Here is a 22,995-nt window from a genome sequence, read left to right on the forward strand (position 1 = left end):
AAAACAATTTCTGGGACAATTTATCGCTCAGGAAAATCTTTAATGATGAACAGCCTTCAATTAAGAAATTTTTTAAAAATATTTAATTTTAGAAAAATATGGATTTTTTTCCACCCCCATCATTGAACTCCATCAGTTTCCATCATTCAGAGTGACGTCAGCACGCACAAAGCCGCCATCTTGTTTCATAAGTGTGTTTTATCTGAGAAGTAATCAGATTACCCTTACCCAGCCCTCCTTGGTTCGAGACTTTTCGGGCTGCATTCCTCTGGGTGTGCATGGCTTTGGGTCAATCTGACGGGAGAGGAGGAGGAAATATTTCCACAATATTCTCAAGGAGAAGAACAGAAGAAAGTCGAATGTAGATTCATGAGCTAAACGCCTAACGATGCATCAAATTAACGCAACAACAAACATGGTGCTTGCTGCAAGCAGGGCTGCAACTAATGATTATTTTAATTATAGTATTCTATCGATTATTATGACAAAACTGGCACAGTCTCCAGATTTCAAGCCCTTTTCCTTACATAAGAAATACATTTTAGGGCAACTTGGACTGCCTTACCGCCTCGGCAGAGCCCCACTAAGAACTGAGTGCATGCAACAGTTCATGAAAATACTTTTCTGCTGACCAATATCTCTACTTAAAAATATCTGCTGTTGATTTTACATGATACTGCAAAACAGAAAATATGTTTTTCCATCAACTGAGACTTTAAAGACTTAAACTAATTGATATACTTAAATAAATTAACTTATACTCTCAATTTTCTTAAATGTACCTAAACGCAGATCTGACAAAAAATTTAAGAGACCACTTAAAATGATCATTTTCTCAGTTTTTACTCTTTTTATGTATATGTCTGAGTAAAATGAACATTGTTCTTTTATTATATGAATTTCAAAGCAAAATTTAGTGTTAATTTTCAGAAAATGAGAAATGGTCAAAATAACGAGAAAGATGCAGTGCTGTCAGACCTCAAATAACGCAAAGAAAACAACAATACTAATGTTTTAACTCAGGAGGAGTTCAGAAATCAATAATTGGAGGAATAACCAGGAGGTTTTCAATGGGATTCAGTGCACTGGGCTCAATAAAGTCTTATATTTACTCTAAACATCACATTTCACTCATAGGACTGCACAGAAAGGTCAGTATCCTAATATAATTTCTCTTTTTCCTCAGACAGTTTCCTATAAATATGAAATATGTTTAAGCAAAGTTAGCACAAAGCAGAGGAGTTTTACAGCCTAAAATACTCACATTTCTTCCATCAAGGTTATGTGGTTTTGTCTCCAGCACTGTTCGTACACAATTAGGGTCTTTGAACTTAACAAAGCCGAAGCCTCGCGACTGATTTGTGGTTTTGTCCTTCATGATGACACAATCTACTACCTCTCCATACTGCGAGAAGTAGTTTCTCAAAGTTTCTAAGAAAGCAGAGACAGACATTGCATTGGTATTTCACAGCTTTGCAGGAAATTACAACCACAGATTCAAAAACAGAATCAAGAAGTACAGTCAGGATAAATGGAGGATGAATTTATGCTTAGCAGTTAAACTTGCTCTGAAGATGTAAGTGGGGCAAAAAGAAGTGCAAAAGTAAAGCATCCTGAGCTGCTAAACCCTGAAAATCCTCCTGCGACCTTGAATTTATGTTGTATCAGATTACCAGGGATTGGACTATTTACGTGAAAACATTAAATTAGAATAAGACGCCTACAGAAACTCCCCAAGAGCAAACAAAGCACAGAGCTAGAGTCATCTTGTACGGTGCCAAACATGCTACTGAGCACTGCAAACCCAGCACACACCCAGGGAGCCGATTCAACCAAGACGAGCAAGTTTGAACAAATGAGAAGTCACTTTGGAGAGCTCGTATAATCGGTTTTCTTATTGCTGGAAAACCCTGGGGCATCGGCGCAGAAGAAAAACCACAGAGTTACGCAGAACTGTGGTGCAGATCTTAAAGTTAAGACGGCGGTAAATACACACAAGCTCTTGTGCAAAGTTAAACAACAGCAAATTAGCCATGAGCTGCAGAAGGGCTTCAAGCAAACCTGGAAGTCGACTCCTGTTGGGTCTGAATGCAAGCAGGACGCAAATATAAACCAACTGCTTTTGATTTACAGGTCTTCCTGCCAAATATCATGTGAAAGCATCATAAAGATGTGTATTTAAATAAAATTAAACTGTCTCAATGTACAAGAGCGCTTCCCTTTAGATCATATCTGGAAAATACCTTGAATGACTTGAAAGAGAAAGAGCAAAGCAGAAACAAATCAGCATTTCCTGCAGGCCTTTAGCCTCCAATGTTATTTCCTTTCTTTACAAAACAATGCAACAATAATTAATAGAGAGACACTAATCGATTGACACATTTTGCATTGATCAGCGGATGAAATAATAATGAAATGTATATTTTTTTTTGTTTGTTTTAAAATGTCAAAATAGACAAAAATGGCGGTGGTTTAAAAATGATAAATTTTTATTACAGATTATTAATTAAATTTTTGTCCCCTGAAAGATTAAAAGATACAGCAGAACTGAAGACAAAAATGACTTTCAGTTGCAAACCTGTGCAATTAATGCCTCAAAAATAAAATTCTCCACCAATTTCAGTAAATAAATCCATCAACCAACTGCATGTACTTTGACTTTTCTTTTTTATAATGTTATTTATTGCTTTATGCATAAATTGAGATTATTCATTCAAAGTCAGTGGGATTCAAAACCAATTCCTGTATGAATAAAACCCAGCAGCACATTTTTCTTTTATGAATTAAAATGTACTTAAAATAAAAGTTGGAATCGGTGCCTTGAAGTTTAACTGAAATCGGCAGAAAAAAAAATTTGTGCATGTCTACTAATAAATAAAAAATTAAGTAAGCGTAATAAACATGCCTTATTTTACCATTTGCTCTGGTTCTGCATAACCGATATCAAATAGAAGTAATTAATTTATCGTCCTGTAATAACTATTTTTTAAATGCTCTATATTTAAGGCCCAGTTATCAGATGTTTTTTTTTGTACTTAGTAGTCAGTTCTTCAGATTTTTATTTCACATTTAGTCAAAGAATATGTAAAATTTATGTGGTTTTATAATAACTATTATTATTATTATTATTATTACAGCAGCACTCTTTTATGATGAGGATTGCAGTTTCAGTAAATGACATTGATAATGTAAATAAAACCTTTTTAGAATATAACTTGCCATCTACTCATGTTAATGACAGATGCATTTGATTTGCCTTAAATATCAGCTCCATATCAACTGATTTGATTCATTTGATCAACGAGTCTACATTTAACTCTAATGTTCACATCAAAGTAATGACTTTTGTTTCAGAATATAATGAGTCATTTTAAAAGGTTAAAATATTTTCTAGCCGATAAAACTAATACAAATCAATCAACAGATTTTATTCAAAGCATTAAAAAAGTAGAGCGTCTATGAATGTTTGAGGGAAATATCTGCCAGTTAAATACAAATTTTTTTACATTTCTGAATTATTATTATGGTTTTAATTTCCCTAGAATGAGATCAGCTACCCCAGATTATCAGCTTTTTAAACATTGTTGCCTTTTAATTTCAACCAGTCCAGTCCTGAAGATCTACTATCCTGCACCAGTTCTGCCCCAGAACGACCTCTTGACCCCGTTCAGGTGATGGGAGGCCGAAGGAATAAGTAATGTAACATCACTGCTGGACAATGTGTTGCTCAACTGCAGAGCTCCTGCAGCGACAAACTGCTGCATCCTGGGTGCACAAAGGAGCGTTACCGTAGATCCTTCCTTCGATCTGCTGTTAAACTCTATTACCATCACCGCTCCCAACAACCTCCTGTTATTGTCACTTATTGTGAACAGTTTGTTGTTTTTAAGACACAAACATACATTTCGTATATTACTTTTAAACTGATCCTACTCAGTGGCACACAGTTTGAAAGTACCTAGTTACAATTACTCAATAACATTTACTTGAGTAACTTTTTTGGGGGGGAAAACAACAGACTTTTAGGAGGATTTTTACTGTGCTGTACTTTTACTTAAGTAATTTTATTATGAAATATTTCTATTCTTCTTTGAGTAAAATTTCTGGATTTTCTACTTCACTGAATGAAAAAAACAAAACATGTTTTAACCAAAAATCAACCAAAGACCTGCAGTTTTTGTTCAAGTTGTATAAGTTTTTTTTATTGAAAGAAACTGATTTAGAAAGATTTTCTTTTGCCTGATTTTGTTATTTTTTGTTACTTATTTGAATTATTGTCATTTTCATCCTTAAAATAAAATTTCCACTTAACTTTATATTTTGGTCTGTCTGATTATGCAACTTTTAAATATTAAATGATTGACAATTTAATCAGTAACTCAGTACTTGAGTAGATTTTTTACCAAATACTTTTTCACTCTTGAGTAATTTCTTGGATGGCCACTCTTTACTTTTACTTGAGTAAAAATATGTTCAAGTACTTTTACTTGAGTACAATTTTTGTGTATTCTGCCCAACTCTGCCTCAGATTACACTATTTTTAATAACTATTTTTAGTTCTTAAAAGCAGTATTTTTATGTTGTATTTTTACTGTTACAGTGCAGCAAATTATTCTTAATTCTGTTTTTATATATATATATATATATATTTGTGATACTTTACATATTTTGATTGCTTGTCACTTTACTTCTGTTGCACCCAAACATTCCTCAGTGTGGGACAATAAAAAGTAATTTTATTCTACTCTAAACACCTGATGTAAATTAATGGCTGTTTTCCAGACCTCTGCAGAGCTAAAAGATGCTGATAAAAGTTGCATGATATTAACTGGAGTCCTAACATGATGCTGGTATCATTTGTTTTCAGAAGGAAATGTTTGTTTTGAATAGAGAAGCAGAACATATGGAATTATAATCAGCATACAAGTCAATTAGTGCAACGCTTGAATGCAGCATTTCATAGGGTTTTACATACAATGCATTCAAATCTTTCTTGCTAGTTATATTTGACAAATTGGATGAATGAAGAACTTGTGGCTTTATTGGCACTGGCAGTCAATGCAATATTAAACAAATATGCAATGACATCTTTAGCTTTATTTTTATTTTCCTGACATGCTCCTTATGTTATGGCAGCAGGACTTACCTTGTGTCGTACTCCAGTCCAGTCCACCTACAAAAAGTTTCCTAAAAGATGAGACCAAACATAATCACTAGTTATAGCAAAGAGATAAACTGAGAGAAAAACAGAGCTTCTGCTAAAATGTGCGGATATAACATTAAAAGTTTAAAGAAAAACACACACACACACACAAGCTGCTGCAACATCAGGATATAAACACACGGTGCAACGCTTAAAATCACCGCGTCTTAATGTTCGCTGTTAGCCACTTTGCGTTTTAAATACTGCAAGCAGCGGCATTGACAATAAAGAGGTCTTTTACATGAAACGTCCTGCCACGTAAGTCAGCCCGGGACAGAGCCGTGACGTTGGGGGAGCTAACTGGAAACCACCAGCCTTCAACCATGAGAGCCCGACCACAGCGAAGCAGAGCCGGGGGAAGCGCGGTTGCTCGGCTCGCTGCATGCGGAGCGAACCAAACTCCCGGTGCCGATTAAATAACCGTGAAGTTCAGCGTCTGTTTCAACTGTTCGGGTAGCTACCCGGTGGAGATAATCGACATGAGGTGTGAGGTGATGGATGTAAAAACCGAGAGCCCGGTGCAGGAGAGGATGCTCCATTCTCCAGCAGTGCCCGCTAAATGTCCTAGCCGCGGCGGAGTCAAGAGCTGACTTTCGCCTCGCTGACGAGCGCTAGCAAAACTAGCTCTGCTGCTTGGAGCTAACTAGAAATAAGTGACAACAGTAAAAACCAATTTGACAACTAGTGTGTCACTACCGCAGGTCAACCAGGTATAATTCGCCACAAGCCATAACACAAACAACCCACTCACTTTGAGGACTAGTTTCACTTTTTAGCCGCGTTTCCTCCGGCTTACTGAAGCTAACCGAGCTAGCCGCAGCTAGCTGTCAAATGACAGCTTGATAACACAGAGCGCAGGCTGCAAGTTACAAAACAGCAGAAAATTTTTCTTGTGGAAACACAGGGAAACTCTTTTAGGCATATCTCACCCGACTTCATCTCCGACTAAGTTGTTGTTCATTTCTGAGGCTGTAGCGGTGGACTTTGGGAGCTGTGAGCGGCTTCTTGCTTCAGTGCTGCCCCTCTCAGACTGAAAGCGGAGGAAGGTCACTCCGCTTTTTGGTTCAAACTGTTCTGCGCAATGACGACGCTGCAGGGGGCAACAGCCTTTAAAGGAACATTACACCCAAACACCAGCTCTCCACGGTTCATTTGCTTAGAAAGACAGAACTGTAATCTGGAAATTACGTCATTCTCAGTTTACAGTGCACCGCAAACGCCACTGGATTTTATTGGGATTTTATGGGATAAAGCGACATGAAGTTGCAAGTAACTGTGAAGTTTAACTCATATTCAAATACTGTATTAATCCGAGTGGGAATTGAATGTTGTAACATTTTTTCTTCAAAGAGTTGTAGATGCTGAAGGATCTCCTGTAGCAGTCTGTATTACAGCAACATCTCAAGAAGCCTGACAGAAGACACTAGCTGTGTTTCTGTTAACAATAAAGTTGCACAAATTGAAATCACAAAAATATAATCGCTTGATGTATCAATCAATCAATCAAATTTTATTTGTATAGCACATTTCAGCAGCAAGGCATTTCAAAGTGCTTTACATAATTAAAATAAAAACAGCATGTGACATTGAATAAACAGTGAGAAAGAGAAAGACATTTTGAAAAAGATTAAAAAAGATAAAAACATTAAAACCCGCACCCCTTTTAGGACTTCAGTTAAATGTCGTTTAACTGGGGCTCTTATTTATATCAGTCAGACCCTCCGGTTTCTTGAGTATTATTGTGCAAATTCATGTAAAATCCACCCTCTTTTTTGTGCTAATACATAATTGGGAGTCTAATTGATGTCAGATCGTAGTCCATGATCCAAGTAATAAAAAGTCAATTTATATAATTTGTCGGTAAACAGACAAAAACTGCATTGATTTGATTGATAACATAATATTTAAGCACATTTAGTGTTTAGTCTAGAATCTAAGGGCCACATAAGAAACTATGGCAGGCCAGATTTGGCCCACAGGTCTCGAGTTTGACACATGTGGTTTAAAACATATCACATAATAATAAAAAAACATAAATCTTACATTTTTTCAACTTTCTATATATTTTAAATGAACTCAACAACCCACACCTCCAATCAGCTTATCAATAGCTTCAGATTTAAGAAACGTTTCTCCACTTTTTTTTCATGAATCAAACGCACACACAAAGATATTTGGAAGATAAAATATTGTCTGAAAATATTATACAATGTTGCATGGATCATCATCTTTATTACACATTTGTTCCCCTTTTCCCTTTATAACTGTGTCCTTTCAACCAATTATGTATCTTGGATCTAATTAACAACAGAAATAGAAGTACAGGAGTGTCTCTGTGCTGCTGTTATTCCCAAAGCTTTCCCAGTCCGCCGGTGGGAATTATAAAAGTCAGAACAAGAACCACCTTCTCACTCAGCAAAGCGTGTCCCTGGAAGATGCTCTTGTTTCTCTTTATCTGCTTCAGATCATTCATAAAGGACAAATTGAGGACAAACATCAGCATGTCATGATTTATAGCAGCCTCTCCGCTGGGACTGGAGCCAATTTCTTTCAAAACACCTCATGTGTGAGGGAAACAGCTTGATCATGTTTCTCAGAGGAAATGGACTCACTTCTGTTTCACTAACAAAGACAGAAACAGGAGCAGCAGGGGAGGCGGACATAAAGCACATAAATAAGGGGTATTATTAGTAAATATTCAAATGTGTCAAATGTATTTTACTTGGAAATGATCAAAACATATTGAGCATGAATAGGATTAATAGGATACATTTTGTCTGCTTAGTCCATCATGAAATATATACAGATCTGGAAAAAATTAAGACCACTTAATTTTTACTTTTTGATGGTTTATGTTTGAGTAAAATGAACTTTGTTATTTTATTCTATGAACTACTAACAGCATGTCTCTGATATTCAGAGCAAAAATTTGTATTTATTTGCAGAAAATGAGAAATGATCAAAATAAGGAAAAACATGTGGAGCTTTCAAACCTCAAAATAATGCAAAGAAAATAAGTTCATATTAATTTAGAAACAATACTAATGTTTTAACTCAGGAAGAGTTCAGGGATCAATATTTGGTGGAATAATCATGAGGTCTCCAATGGGGTTCAGTCTTAATTTTTAAAGAGCTTTATGTAAAAAAAAAAACACAAACTACACATGAAAAATTACTTCTATTATTTTCATAGTTTTTACCCAAATAGTACTGCTGATGGCTGCTGCCACCTTTAGGAAGGGTAAGATATCAGATTTACTAACTTGTTTACAGTAAATTTAATGTTTATCAGTTAAAATAATATGTCACACTTAAATATGATTCTGCATTTGAAAATCCAAATATTTTTTTATTTTAGTTTGCAATCCTGTAATGCTAAAATCAACAGCCATAATAACATTTGTGTGATGTAAAATAATTACAAATGACACTAATGATACTAGTTGTTGCATTACACACATAGAGTATCTTAGAAATGATGTTGGGGTCACCAATTGAAAATCTGCTCTGGGCCCCAAAAAGTCTTGGGCCGGCCCTGTGTGTAAGTAATGATATTTAAGGCTGCTGGCAGAATGAATCATGTTGTTACAACCTCTTCTGATCGTAACATCTGACACAAATTCAATGTTTCCCGATTAAGTATGTAATATTGCCACATTTCTATTATAATATTGTGTTATTAAAGTCAGATTCAACCAGCTGCTGTGTGCAGAAAACTGCAGCTTTGCCGGGTTAGAAAAACAGCTCCCTCTTCCTGTTGCCACCAGATCAGCTGATAATGAAATAAAATATTTATTTTGAACAAGTAAAATGTCAGAGAAGAAAATATGATAAACATTAAAAAAAACAAAAAGAAAACTTGATAAAAATATATTAAAATGCAAATAAACAAATAATGAAATAAACACTCAAAACTATGCCACTTGAAAAGTTCTGGAAATATATATATATATTTATATTTTACAGTTTTGACTTAATTACTGCCTTGACTGTGTTGTTCTTTTAGGAATTGGACCTTTTTGGAGTCTGTTTACTCCAGGTAAGAATTAATTGATTACTAAATTAGTTGGCGATTATTTCAATAACTGGTTAATCTGGTTAATCTGGTTAATCTGATTAATCGTTTCAGTCTCTGTCCTCTTGCTGACAGGCTGCAGCCCTCCACATGACCCCACCAGGATAAGTGTGTGTAAACGACGGATGGATGAAAATCTGAAAATCAAGCCCACTCTTCTCAGAACTATATTTAGAGCCACTTATCTTTTTCACTGCAGATGATGTGAATCACAACATTATGTGGTGAATCACAGCAGACAGACCAACGCTTGGGAACAGATCCGCTGATCATCTTTCCCTCCAATTCCTTTTCTACTCCATTAGATGAAGCTGAGCGAAGGTCCTTGTTGCTCTGCAGGGTCTCATCATCCACCAAACCTCTTACGGGCCTCTTGATATCCACTCCCTTCAATGACACTTTGCTGCACTGAATCTCACTTGCATGCATTAACTAATGCATTCTGACACGGGAAACAATAAACCACTACTCTTCTGGTTAGGTACAATATTCACACCTCTTGAGCTTTCTTTTGTCCCGCTACAACCACAAACTTCAATGTATTTCAGTGGAAATTTATATGACAGAACAAAGGAGAGTAGTGGATATTAATAAAGGTGGAAGGATAATATACATATTTTTTCTAATATATGCAGCTCTGTTTAAAACTAAGAGCCCAGTGAACTGTGCCCCATTGAAAACCTCCTGTTATTCCACCAAATACTCATGTCTGAGCTCCACCTGAGTTAAAACATTAGTATTGTTGTTTCTAAATTAATATTAGCTTCTTTGCATTATTTGAGGTCTGAAAGAACTGTATCTTTTTGTTATTTTGACGCTTTCTCATTTTCTGCAATTAAATATTAAATTTTTGCTTGGTGGAGTATACAGACTGAAGAAAATGTAATTTTCTGAAATAACAACACAATCAGAGCAGTAATCAAGCCAAAAGTATACCCCTACATGTGGCATAGTTATAGCATCATCTGGTTCAAATTATGTTAAAATAATTTTCCAATGAAGCACAAATTATTAATCAGTTAATCCAAAAAATACTCAACAGATCAGCTCTACACTGTACTGATGCCAAGTCAAGCAGAAATCAGCTGAGCTTTTCATATGTTGATGTTAAAAGTATCTTTTTAGCTGCAGAAGCAACTTTTATGAACACTAGAAGGAATACTTTGAAATTGTATTTCAAATAAGAAAATGTTTATTTTCTTATTTGAAATAAGAATTGAATTTATTTGTTTTTTAAAGCATTTCTAATATGTCATGTCAACTTTATTTATATCGCACCTTTAAAAACAGGTTTGAAACTGCACCAGCGTTGTACAAAAATGATAACACAGTAGAATAAGTTGATGAAAAAAGAAAAAGAAAAAAATGGTAATAACTGTGGGCAAATCTAATTCTGTAGGTTTAGATAAAAAATCTGCAGAATGCACCAATTGTTTAAATTCAACTGATGAATTAATTGTAATAATCAAAAGCTAAAGTGACCCTGAATATTTCACACATCCATAAGTACGCAATGTAGAAAAACACATCCATGCACACACTCTTTAGTGGAAATTAGCACCAGCAGTTAGGCTGGTTTTGGATATTTTTGGCTGTGGACGGAAGCCAGAGTACCCAGAGAGTACTATTGCAAACGTCACTCAAAAAGGTGATTCAAACCCAGGACATTCTTTTATCCTGTCTCTGAAGTTTTAATGTGTTTTTTTTTTTTTTCAGGGTAGATTTAATTGTCCTCCATGCAGATTTAACTCTTTTCAACGGAACAGATCAGACACGTCTACCAGGACAGCAGCTGATTCAAAGGTATTGATATAAGTACTTTGTGAGACCAAAAGTTCAAATTCCAAAGATTAAGTCAGATTGATACTCTTAACAGTAGAAGCTGAAAGCAGCAACTTTTAATATGTTTTCCAGAAGCAGCTGGATAAGCTGCTTCTGGAAAAAGCTGCCAAAAGAAGAGTCATTTGATTTATTTCATGTTCAAACCATTGAACGTTTTCTTATGTGAAAACCACAAACTGGTATGTTATTGGTGTTTTAAGTGATAGACCAGTAACTTAACCTTGGTCATCAGGACCCACGTTTTAGATGTGCCTCTGTTCCAGTTCACCTGACCTAAATTAATACATTTCCATTTGTAGCGACTGTTTGGCTATTGTTAATGGTGAAGTGCCTCAATATATGAATATTTATGCAGTTTTTACATTTTTCACATCTTCCTTGAGAAGATCAATCCAAGTAGGGTTTGGCCAGTGGTGTCCAAATGGTGAAAAAATACTTTATAGACAACAAAGAGAAATTAAATATTGTTGTAACTCTTAATAAAAGAGTTATTGTAGATGGTTATAACTGTAGGAAGGAAAGGTTACAAGAAGACAGACTGAAGACACTCTGTTTTTCTATTTATATTTGTGGCCCCAACCACAATGTCATTTCAAGAATGATACAAATGTTTTACAGGAGGCATTTAAAAAATGATGCAAATGGACACAATCTGTAATTTTTTACAGGAGTTTTTTTTTTGTCTTAAAATGGGAGGTTAGCAACATTTTTTTTAAATGACTTCATAATCTATGCTAGAAAAGTTCAACAATCAGAACACTGTGCTTTTCTTCAAGAAAAAAGTAAACCTGTGATATCTTTATGTTTCGGATGAACAATTATCTAAAGATCCCCTTTTTTATAGAAATCTGACTCAGTCGTTTGATTCATTAAATATTGCTGAACAACAAGTACAAACATCAAAATTAATTATTTTGTGTTGTTATTGAAAATAGAAAAAACAACAACAACAACAACAACAAAACAGTAGCCTGCAAGTACTTTAAAAGTTGGAAAATTTGGCTCAGAAAAGCCATCAAACTGGTACATATAACAATAATGATAATCCGTTATTTCCCACTGAGTGAGTCCTCTTATCTTCAGAGGATCTTGGGCTCTCTTAAATCTTGGAATGTGTATTTGCGCTTTTTGACCCCCAGTCACACGATTGCGGTGTCAGCAGTTGTGAGCTCGATATAAACCACCGCCTCCTCCACTTTCACCCTCTTCTGTGTCAGAGAAACCCTCCAGTAGAGCCCGCCAACCGCAACGACAGCAAACCAAAATGACCTCCGCTCCTCAGCCCATATTCACCAAGGGAGAGGACTGCAAGCCCTCCTGGCACGACGCTAACGCCGGGTACAATGAGGCCGACACACACCTAGAGATCATGGGCAAGCCGGTCATGGAACGCTGGGAAACCCCGTACATGCACTCGCTGGCGACCGTTGCAGCTTCTAAAGGTAACAGCGGCCGGGAAGGAGTGTGTATTATCGGGCATCGCGCCCTGCCGCGCGGCTTGTCCGATGTTGAACTCACACTGCATGAACTTGTCATTTAAAGAGACAGCAACACAGAATATTCTAAGGAATGTGTTTTTTGTTCTTGTGTACACTTAAAAGGCATTAAAATGTCTGACAGAAAAATGTTGTTAGCTCAGCTGAAAATATAAATGTGTTAATATTTTGTTAGAGCTCTAATGCGTAATATTGAGGACTACAAACTACAAAAATAGATTTAAATATTTGCAATTTTTTTTAGAATATATACAAAGATAATAGTTTATGTATGTGAGTATATAAATCTGTAAACGTCTTTTCTATTAACCAAAAGAAGTTTACAGTTTACAGTTTCTTTGATTCTGTAATGGTGAAACACATGTTATTGTGAGAAGCATGGTGCGCTGTGTTGGTGAGTACTGCAGCAGCTGTTACTTCACTACTGGGAAAAGGCCAAGAAGTCTGCAGAGGGCAGAGAGCATTTCTGCTCACATACGTTCATCTTTGAAAGCCAGACTGATCCAGATGTTTCAAAGAATGCAAAAAAGTTTAAAATTCAAGTTTAATTTGCACAGTGAGAATGATATATTCAGTTTATTTCTTAGATTGATGTGCAAATGCATGTAAAATATCTACATTGTAAAGGTTTTTTTTTTTATTTGAAAGCAAATTCGGCATCTTAGAACAAATTTCCTGGAGGGTGCAAAAATATAAGCAAATCTAAATATTTCTGATGATCTGAAAGCAATTAAAAGATTTTTCAATCATTAAATAAAAGACTTAAGCATTAAGTTTTATAAGTTACTCCTCAACATTTCTGTGCAATCACTTACTCTCAATGCCCTACAGTGTAATAAATCACACATAAAGTAGAATACTGACAATTTTAGTTCACCCTGAACATTTGATGGCTTTTGTAAATGTCGTACTAGCAGGGAACAGATGAAAAGTTTGGTTCTGTTTGTCTGACAGGCGGTCGGGTTCTGGAGATCGGGTTTGGCATGGCCATCGCTGCCACGAAGGTGGAGTCCTTCCCCATCGAGGAGCACTGGATAATCGAGTGCAACGATGGAGTATTTGCCCGTCTGGAGAACTGGGCCAAGTCTCAGCCTCACAAGGTAATTAGACTCAGTCAGTGCAGTGATAACTGAGAATGGAAAGTTGGTAAAATAAGGTGCTAGTGAGCCTCTTTTTTCCTCCTGCAGGTCGTCCCTCTGAAGGGTCTCTGGGAAAACGTTGTTCCAACCCTGCCAGACAATCACTTTGATGGTGAGACATTTCCTGACGCATTTCGTCATAAATGTATAAATTACTGGGAACAGGAACGCTGGAGCAGTGCTGGGCTAACTGAATGTTTTTATCTGTGACCTGTGACATCATGAGCTAAAAGGAAAGCATGACTGACTGTAGAGAAGAAATAATAAAAAGAATAAATAAATAAATTCGAATGCATGATGCATGCTGCCACCTCTGCCTTCTCTTTCAGGTATTCTCTATGACACATATCCTCTCTCAGAGGAAACGTGGCACACTCACCAGTTTGATTTCATTAAGGTAAGTGACTGAAAGAAGCTAATTTTCTAAGCTGAATCTGCAGCTGAAACTATTCAGCCACTTTGTTGGTTCTATTTAAAGCTAATGGCAAAAATAACAAGAACTCCTATAATTATTTTATTCTTAAATACAGCAGCAGAGGTTTGTTTTACTTTTTAGTTATTTTTTTTTTGCACAAAATCATTCTTAGTTTATGAGATATCAGTCTGCACAGTTCAGCCTATATTGAGCTCCTTTGAAAAGCATTAGTAGAGCCTCCTGCACAACCATCAAGAATGCAGCAAGTGGTTTCTGGGTAGGAAATCAACAGCTAAACATGTCTTTTCCAGCAGCCATAGGTGATGTGCAGGGGTTGCTAGGTAACAGCGCAGCCCCCGTTTATTGTGACTCAACAATTGGAATATTTTTGAAATGGCTTGTTTTTCAGACACCAAAAAATATAAACTTATTGTCAAAAAACAACAAGTTTGGACTGTTTATAGAAGCAGTCGAGACCCAAATGAACGTATAAAAACATGCAAAATGTGACTTTTGCATAATGTGTCCCCTTAAGGTCTTTTCAGAGTTTTATTTGATTTCAGTTTAGTCAAATACATTTTCTAACAGCTCCTGTGTTTACCATGTTGTTATTGAGGTGGAGGATGAATTGTTTCTGTAGTCGGAGCCCAAAGAGACCCCAGACCATCTTATTATTTTTTATGAAGGGAAAATTAACGCTGTGGTTTCTTTACCTGCAGGGTCACGCTCACAGGATGCTCAAACCTGGAGGCGTCCTCACCTACTGCAACCTGACCTCCTGGGGTGAACTGCTCAAGGGAAAATACGACAACATTGAGAAAATGTTCCAGGTTTGTTGCCTTGATGATCTCATCAAAATCAAATCCTCCGATTATCTGATTATTGTCTGCTTCTCTACAACAATTCCCCTGAACTACTTCCCATGATCCAGCTACGCAACCGAAACATAAAGACAGTTTTTATAAGACGATTTGGCCGTATAAATTCACTACGTACTTTAGCAGGACCCTCCAACTGCAGAGCTACGGTTCTGCAGCTTTTAGATGATTAGAGCTGCATCCTGATTAATCCCATTAATTGTTTCCGTCTTAAACTTGACACTGAAGAGGTGATCCGATAATTTCACTCGGCTGCGTTGCAGCAGAGATGTACCTCAAAACGTTGTAGGGATGTAGCTTTGGAAAGCTGTAGATGCAGATCTCTGCTTGTAAAACATGCAGATCATAATTATTATTAATGATAATGATAATCTTTGTTTTAAAAGGGACAAATGGTGTAAATGTCACCATTTGAATTTCTGTACCAGATTATAGCAGAAGCTAATTTGCATCTGCATTCCTTTGGATATGCTGATGCTTCCAATGCAACAACCATTATCACAAGAGACACACGCAGATGGTGAAAACATCACTGCGTTCACCTGAGTTACCTGCTGCTTTCATGTGAAGGTTGCTGCTGATAAACCGAATTGGACCGCACGCCGACCGCCTCTCTCTGTCTCTGTTAATGATTTTCAGGAAACCCAGGTGCCCCATTTGCTCGAGGCCGGCTTCAAGAAGGACAAGATTAGCACCACCACCATGGACATTGAACCACCCACTGAATGCAAATACTACTCCTTCAAGAAGATGATCACTCCCACTATTGTGAAAGAATAAAGGACGAAGACGCCGCCGCTGCTGCAGCCTTTTTATATTCAGATGTGCCTTTTGTCTCCTGCCAATCACGTATTTCACTGTACAACGTTTTAATAAAACAAACTCCATCATAACTGCATTTAATGTTTTTTGTATTTATTTAGGGCTACAACTAATGATTACTTTAGTAATCGATTATTCTATTGGTTATTTTTGATGATCAATTGATCTGTCAAACAAAAAAAGAATACATTTTTCATTTGACCACTTTTATTAAATCAGAAATGCATAAGGGGGAATAAAAGGTGGATGTGCTGAACTTATAGAGCAGGGCTGCAATTATCGATTATTTTAGTTATCAATTAATCATCTGGATTTTAAAAATGCCATATTTTGTAGATTTTATACTTAAGCCTTTTTAGACAATATTAGAAATAAAGTAAAAGATGCAAAGTATTCAATTTCTATTTTAAATAAGAAAATAAGCATTTTATTGCCTTAAGTTCAAAAACAGCATTATTTTAGAGTTTGATCATTTGTAGCAAAGGATGCAATATGAAAAACTACATCTAGCTCAGCCATTTCTATCAATACAGTGTAGGGCTGGCTGATCTGTTTTTTTTTTTTTGTTTTTTTTTTTGAGTAAATGATTAACAATTAGGAAAGGTGCTTAATTTCTTTAATAGAATTTGAACAAGGTGAAGTTATTTATATCACTTCAGGAGGTCTATATAGAAAATATTACAAATATTTATTTTCTTAAATGCAAAATATATTTTTTATATAGTTTTGGTTTAATTAATGATTCTACTTAATGATTAATCGATTACTAAATCGATTAATCACTTCAGCCCTATATTTATCGTAGCTGATATTATTAGATTTTCTTCCTGTCACAAAATTCTTGTACTGGTTTTAATTTCCCTTCTACTAGAAATACCTCCAACATCAAACTCACCTGTTTCCAGGTTTTACATCACCCAGCAGCCTCCTGTCATGGATGCACCCACTCCAAGTCTACGCTGTGAAATGATTACTGATGGAACAGGACAAAAACATGCTTTGTTGCAGTTATAGTGCAAGATGTTCCCCGTCTGCAGTACTCGTGTTATTTATGTTGTGTTGTGTTTGTTATTTATAAACCTGAAAACAATGCTGGCTCAGTAAAAACCTTCCCGGGATGGAGAGTTCACATGTGGTTTTAAAAGCAAACAGAGTTTGAATAGGAAGTTTCTGAAATAAAAATCTTGAATATATAAATGAGGTACTATCTATAAATCTGCACACCTATGTCTGTGAATATTTCTGAAGATAAAAGCGAGATAAATTAGGAAATACGATGCATAAATATCTACGTTAATATGAGTGGTGATGTAAAGGGCTAAAATAAAAACAACTAAATGCCAATCAAGACTGCAGAAAATGTAGGTTTACCGTGAAGTGATTCTTCCGACCTCGCAATGGCTCTTACCAACTTTAGCTGAAAACGATTCTTGTTTTTAAATAGGTTTAGAGCTGCAGCTAAGGATTGTTTTAGTAGTCTATTATTTTATCGATTAATGGAGAAATGGGACTTAAAAAATGCTAGTCGCCTGCCACATAAAATCCTAACAAAACACATTGAAGTTTGGCTGCAGAATGAAAAAGAAATGGACGCGTGTGAATAGTTTTGTATTAAAATATAATATCTTAAACTGTCTGTAACAGCTGAGTATAGGACGGATGTCCTAATTTATGGTTGGAGATAAGTGTAAGGTGAGATTAAAGAGTGAACACGTAGGAACAAGTAACCACCTGGCGAGGAGCCATTAATCATTAGACGGATGGATGATGCAACAACAGACTGCTCTCTGGTGGGAAACCACAGCTGCTAGCGGCTCACAGATCTGAATCAGGACTTCACCGACCAGCCGTACGTGTTCATTTACAGTGGTAACAGGGCAGGGGAGGGAACTGTAGAGAATATGTCTGCGTTTGACCAGAGAGAACAATCTCGAACTAAAATTCCACATCTTATTCTTCTATTTTCACAGTAAAAATGAAGTATTATTGAAAGAGTACAGTGTGGTCATTAGCTTACTGTTCACAGTTTGGGCTTTCTCTCCTTCGCTTCGATTCCCACCGGTACATTTTTTTTTTTATTGGGCCAATCAGCGAAGTTGTTAACGATGACGTAAATGTTCTGCGCTGTTTTAAAATTGTAGTCTACCTATAGTTTTTAGTCAGAAGGTGAACGAAGCCGTTCAGTTCGAGTCCAAATATTGAATTAACATTAAGAGCAGTCTTATTCGGATTGGCACTATTATGTTAGCAGTGGAGAAACGGTTGCTTACAGCGCAGGCAATTTCCGATAAGCTTCTTAGCGTCGAACTGACGCATTACATACGTCACGGGCAAACGTTAGCGATTGGGTAAAATTAAAAACTTCAGCGGAGTCCAAGCAATCGCTTCTCAACAGCTGAGAGCTTAGTGCGAAGCAAATGGCGTAGAAAGTGGAGCTGGTTTTTACCAGGTTTTATCAACCATGCTTTTTATCTAACATCGGGCAGATCATTTCAAAAATAAAGAAAATGTCTGCATATGAGCAACCTTGCCTGTTGGATATAACAAATGTTCGTCTGTTTGAAAGTGCTTCAATGTAAACTCGTGGCTGATTCAGTGATGATGCATTAAAACAGTATTCAGTAACCAAATGCAGTTTTGTTAAAACCATAAAGAGTACAATGTCTGATATGTTCGCAGCTAAAGAACAAGAGCACCCAGGAGCAATAACACAAAGTGAATGCATGACTCATAAACTCTCACAAATGTAAAGTGAATATTTGTAGGTTCAAATGCGTGTTGCATAAATAAATGTTCTACCTTTACAATGATTAAGCATGCAGTGAAGCAGCTGTGGCTGAAGATTCTAGAAAATGATTTTCATCATTTACTTTTCTTTTATGGAAGTTAAAAAGTGCAAGACTCTAAAAAATTATAATCAGGGTTTCTGCATGTTTTACAGACTCAAATCACGTAAGAATTTCTAAGGACTTTAAAGACCATTATGGATGGAATTTAACTGGGTAAATTTGCACTGACCCATGGTAGCTTCAGAAATATTTGCAGTAAGTCACAGAATGCAGTGAAGAGATCTGTTTGACTCAAACCTTTGCCTGACATAAAAGTCCCATGAGAGAAAAATACATTCAATATATTAGATTATAAACAGATCTACCAAGACCAACCTTAAGACATGTGATTAACATATTTAAGGCTAACTTACTTTCTTCAAATGAACATTTTAAGGCATTAAAATGATGTGGACACACAGATAATTCAACAATTGTGTTAATGATGAATTAAGACAAAGCTAAAAACAAAACAAACCCAGATGAGTCAAAGTACAAAAATACATTTATTTTTCTCAGTCTGACTTAAAATTCTTGTTTTAGGTCAGTTTTCTGTCAGGAGGAATGGGACAAAATTCTAGCAAAAACCATCAAATTTATGCAGTTCAACACAACTTTGAATAATTTCCATATATGTAACAATCTATTTATGTATTTAATTAATGCATTAAGATATCTGCAAACAATTTGTATTTTTTATTACTTAGTATAACAATTCATTATTTTGTGTCAACCAAAAATTAGCAGTTGCAAAAATGACAAAATCCTTGATTTTTATGAACCAAAATTTATTGGAAACAACATTTATTATATTGTGGTGCATCACTTGTTTTGTTTACAACCGTGTGTAGAGTCATAAATGCTGCTTAAACTGATTTGCCTTTAAACTGTGTTTTAAAACAGTAACATTAATTTAAAGACCCAGAAACCTAAACAGAGCAGAAGCTGGTGAGTCTCATGAAAAGCAGCTTTGCATAAATTACAATATTTCATTTACTGAAGTTTCTGCTGCTCTATGTGGAAGAGGAGCAATGCCCCAAATGAAACCAGAAATACATTTACACACAGATTTACACAGATATACTACACGCTCACTTCCTGAACCAGATACTTATCTTCTTCTCTCGTTTGATTTTCTTTTGCAGCTGTAAACAGCCATACAGGAGAGCTTCTGCTGTGGGAGGACAACCTGGGAACGAAAAGAAGCCATTGAAGGTGACCTATTATGCTTCCTAGAACAGGTTATGAGCAATACAAAACATATTCATTGGATTTTTTGCACAAAATCATTCTTAGATAATGAGAGTTTTGTCTGGTGGCCACACCTCCAACTCAACATTTACACTCGCACATAAAAATGAATGCAAACATATGGACTATTATAAACTGTACATTTTTGAAAAGCAGAAGTAGAGCCTCCTGCACAACCAAGAAGAATGCAGCTAGTAGTTTCTGGGTGGGATGTCAACAACAAAACACTTGTCTTTTCCAGCAGCCATTGTACAGCGAATACAATGGTAAAACCAGCTGATCAAACAGTTCTGGAGCTTAGCTTGGGTTGCTAGGTGATGGGTGGAGCTCTGATGGGGTTGCTAAGTAACGACCTGGGTTTTGCTGGGGTTGGTAGGTCCATTCATAAGAAACGGCTCATTTTACAAACTCCAAAAAACATGAACTTATAACCAAAAACTGCTGTACTTAGATACAGCTTTCTGAATATAAGTATTTATTTAGTATTTATTTATTAAGTATTTATTTAGTATTTTTTTAGCTGGAGATGCCAAAAATGATCAAACGTACACTGAAGGAACACTATATTATTGCATTTCAGGCAGTAAAATGTTTAGTTTCTTATTTTCATTTGTATTCTGAATGAAAAAAAAAATGCAGTTTGTTAATTTTCCCTCCAAATTGCTTGATTATTGATCAGAATAATCGATAGAATAATAGATTACTAATAACTTTTAGCTGCAGACCTAGTTAACGAGAAGATTCAAGAATTTAGTTTTTAAGAATTAAATGATGCATATCAATAAATAATTTATTCCAGCTAAAAAAGTGAAACACTGCACAGGGCAATATATGTATCTTTTTTGTTTAATATGACTCACATAAACCAGAATTACATAAATTCTGGTTTATGTAATTTGATTTAAACTATGCAAAAACCACTTTTTAATGTCACTGAACATAAATTTCAAGCTTACCTGGAACATAAATGTCCACCGGTACGATCCGGTCACAGCCTCGGACCACAGCGTAGGAGTAGTGGTAGTAACCTCCTCCGTTAGCACAACTACAGGAACGAAATCAGAAAAACGTTAAATATTTTTAGTCTGTCTAGAGACTAATGATATGCAAAGAGTGACTCAGGCAGATGGGTTTGAAGTTTAACTTCAGCTTTAACCCTGATATGAAGGCCAATACTGCCACCATGTGATAAATACTTGTAACTATAGTAACTATACTTCACATTTAGTTTGCAGACTGGATGGAGGTTTCTGAATGCAGCATCTTTAATATTTTTTAAAGAAAACAACTTCTTGCCTATTACTTTAATAGGTAATAAATTGAGCATTTTGGGTCCTAATAACTTTTTAAGCTGTGATTTTCTCATACTACTTTGAGTCATGATGTCCTGAAATAAATAAATAAGATTTAAAAATAATTTACACAATCTGGGCCTGAATACAATTCAGAGTTGTCAGTTAAAGTATGTAAGACCATATGAAATCTGTTTATTTTTTAACAAATTACACTTTAAAAATCTCTACATTGCAATTAATGATGTTGAAAACCAAAGCAAACTGACAGCATTATAGGGAATGTTATTTTTTACTATTTTCACCACTGTCAGTAAATTAAAAACTATGATTAAATGTAGTTACTGTGTGCAGGTTAGAGATATAAATCACACTCGTTTAAGTAAGAGACATAGTGAAGAAGGGGAATGTTTTTCAAGAGAAGGATTTAGCCATACATCTACCTAAAAAAGAAGTAATAAATAAAATTTTTTAATCATAATTTATGTCATTGTCACTATTGTACCACAAAACATTGTGATAAAATTCAAAGCCCACGTCGTCAAAATATCTCGACTGCGACTCTTCTGATTCAACAACGTGAAGGAATAACTCACCTTCCCATGGAAATGACGTATCTGGGCTCAGGCATCTGGTCGTACACCTGTTGGGTGGAAGGAGTCTTTTAGCTGTAGTTACACAAGTCTGAGTCAGAACTAATCTGTATATTCAGCTGGAGTGAAGCTCCATGCCAGGCTGCTCCTAATCTAGGCAGCTTTAACTCAGCTATACTGTTCCCATCGCTCTGATTCGGTCTGACTGATGCTGCTGTCGGTGTTTACAGGCTGAAAGCAAAACAAAACAACGCTTTTCTATTAGACCTCTAAAAAATGAGGTGGCATAATCTCAGATGAGGATTATTATTGATCTGCATTTCATGCGTCAATCTGTCAATGTTTGGCCAATTCTTAAAATACTATTTAAAGGTGGCCTATTCTGCTTCCTTGAGATATGTTTATGGGATAAACAAAACATGTTCATGACATTTTTCTCCACAAACTCATAATTAGATTTTAGTCTGGTCAGTATTTTGAGCTCCTTTCAGAACAATCTGTTTTAGGGCCTCTTGTCACTTTAAATCCAATTAGCTGCTGGCCACACCCCTCAACTCAACGTTTACACTCGCACATGAAAATGGCTGCAAACAGATGTACAATTATACAACTGTACATCTTTGAGAAGCAGAACAACCAACAAGTTGGAAAGTCTAATTTTAAGCTGTTTTCACTCCTGATAGTCCAGGAGATGTTGTTCATTTGGTGACCAAAATTGCAACATTTGTTTCTTTTTCAGCTGGTGTGGTTTGCTTTCACACTGCAATGTGTCAAACGATCCATATTCTTTGAAAAATCTGTTCCCGTCATTGCCTGTGGTAAGTCAACAACAAAACATCTGTCTTTTCCAGCAGCCAACGGTAAAACCATATCACCAAAAGTGCAGGCCTCAGTTTGGGTTGCTAGGTAACAGGGCTGGCCTTAGCTGGGGTTGCTAGGTAACGGCGGAATGCTCGTCGAATGTGGTAAGGTTTTGAAACTGCTTGTTTTCAAGACACCAAAAAACAATTTATTGCCAAAAAACAGCAGGGTGTTTTCTTAAATGCTTCGCATTACTTTAGAAGCAAATGGAAGAAGTAAAAAAAAAAAAAAAAAAAAATTTATTTTTGCAAAAAGGGTTTTTAAAGGGTTTTTTGACCCATTTTTTTTAAAAAAAAAGTC

At 35.9% G+C, this 22,995-nt stretch overlaps 3 protein-coding genes across 6 annotated transcripts in view; 1 reads left to right on the forward strand and 2 right to left on the reverse strand.

Annotated features, from left to right (window-relative positions):
* Positions 1 to 6,350, reverse strand: part of dazap1 (DAZ associated protein 1) — a 33,369-nt gene extending 27,019 nt beyond the window's left edge. The window contains exons 1-4 of one of the 4 annotated variants that reach the window (XR_001428010.1): positions 6,133 to 6,348; positions 5,147 to 5,187; positions 1,265 to 1,431; positions 229 to 294 (exon numbers count right to left, since the gene is read on the reverse strand). Coding sequence is in view for 3 of the 4 variants with exons in the window: in XM_015057148.1 (XP_014912634.1) it covers positions 229 to 294; positions 1,265 to 1,431; positions 5,147 to 5,187; positions 6,133 to 6,164 (306 nt within the window). In the remaining variant the exon portion in view is untranslated. Of the gene's footprint in view, positions 1 to 228; positions 295 to 1,264; positions 1,432 to 5,146; positions 5,188 to 6,132 lie in introns of all 4 variants that reach the window. The other 3 variants (XM_015057148.1, XM_015057149.1, XM_015057150.1) reach the window with 3 other exon arrangements.
* A 5,868-nt stretch (positions 6,351 to 12,218) lies between these two features.
* Positions 12,219 to 15,946, forward strand: gamt (guanidinoacetate N-methyltransferase). The gene is made up of 6 exons (XM_015057147.1): positions 12,219 to 12,562; positions 13,571 to 13,716; positions 13,804 to 13,867; positions 14,085 to 14,152; positions 14,890 to 15,000; positions 15,688 to 15,946. Exons 1-6 carry the CDS (start codon positions 12,385 to 12,387, stop codon positions 15,826 to 15,828), a joined length of 708 nt encoding a protein of 235 aa, XP_014912633.1. The 5' UTR covers positions 12,219 to 12,384; the 3' UTR covers positions 15,829 to 15,946.
* A 3,519-nt stretch (positions 15,947 to 19,465) lies between these two features.
* ndufs7 (NADH:ubiquinone oxidoreductase core subunit S7) overlaps positions 19,466 to 22,995 on the reverse strand; it is a 9,992-nt gene continuing 6,462 nt past the window's right edge. The window contains exons 6-8 of the mRNA XM_015057157.1: positions 21,838 to 21,884; positions 20,906 to 20,994; positions 19,466 to 19,887 (exon numbers count right to left, since the gene is read on the reverse strand). Of these exons, the coding sequence (XP_014912643.1) occupies positions 19,790 to 19,887; positions 20,906 to 20,994; positions 21,838 to 21,884 (234 nt within the window). The 3' untranslated portion in view covers positions 19,466 to 19,789. The remainder of the gene's footprint in view (positions 19,888 to 20,905; positions 20,995 to 21,837; positions 21,885 to 22,995) is intronic.

This window comes from Poecilia latipinna, unplaced genomic scaffold (genome assembly GCF_001443285.1).
Source record: "Poecilia latipinna isolate Pla-1442-1.1 unplaced genomic scaffold, P_latipinna-1.0 Scaffold1438, whole genome shotgun sequence".
In the NCBI taxonomy this organism is placed as follows: Eukaryota; Metazoa; Chordata; class Actinopteri; order Cyprinodontiformes; family Poeciliidae; genus Poecilia; species Poecilia latipinna.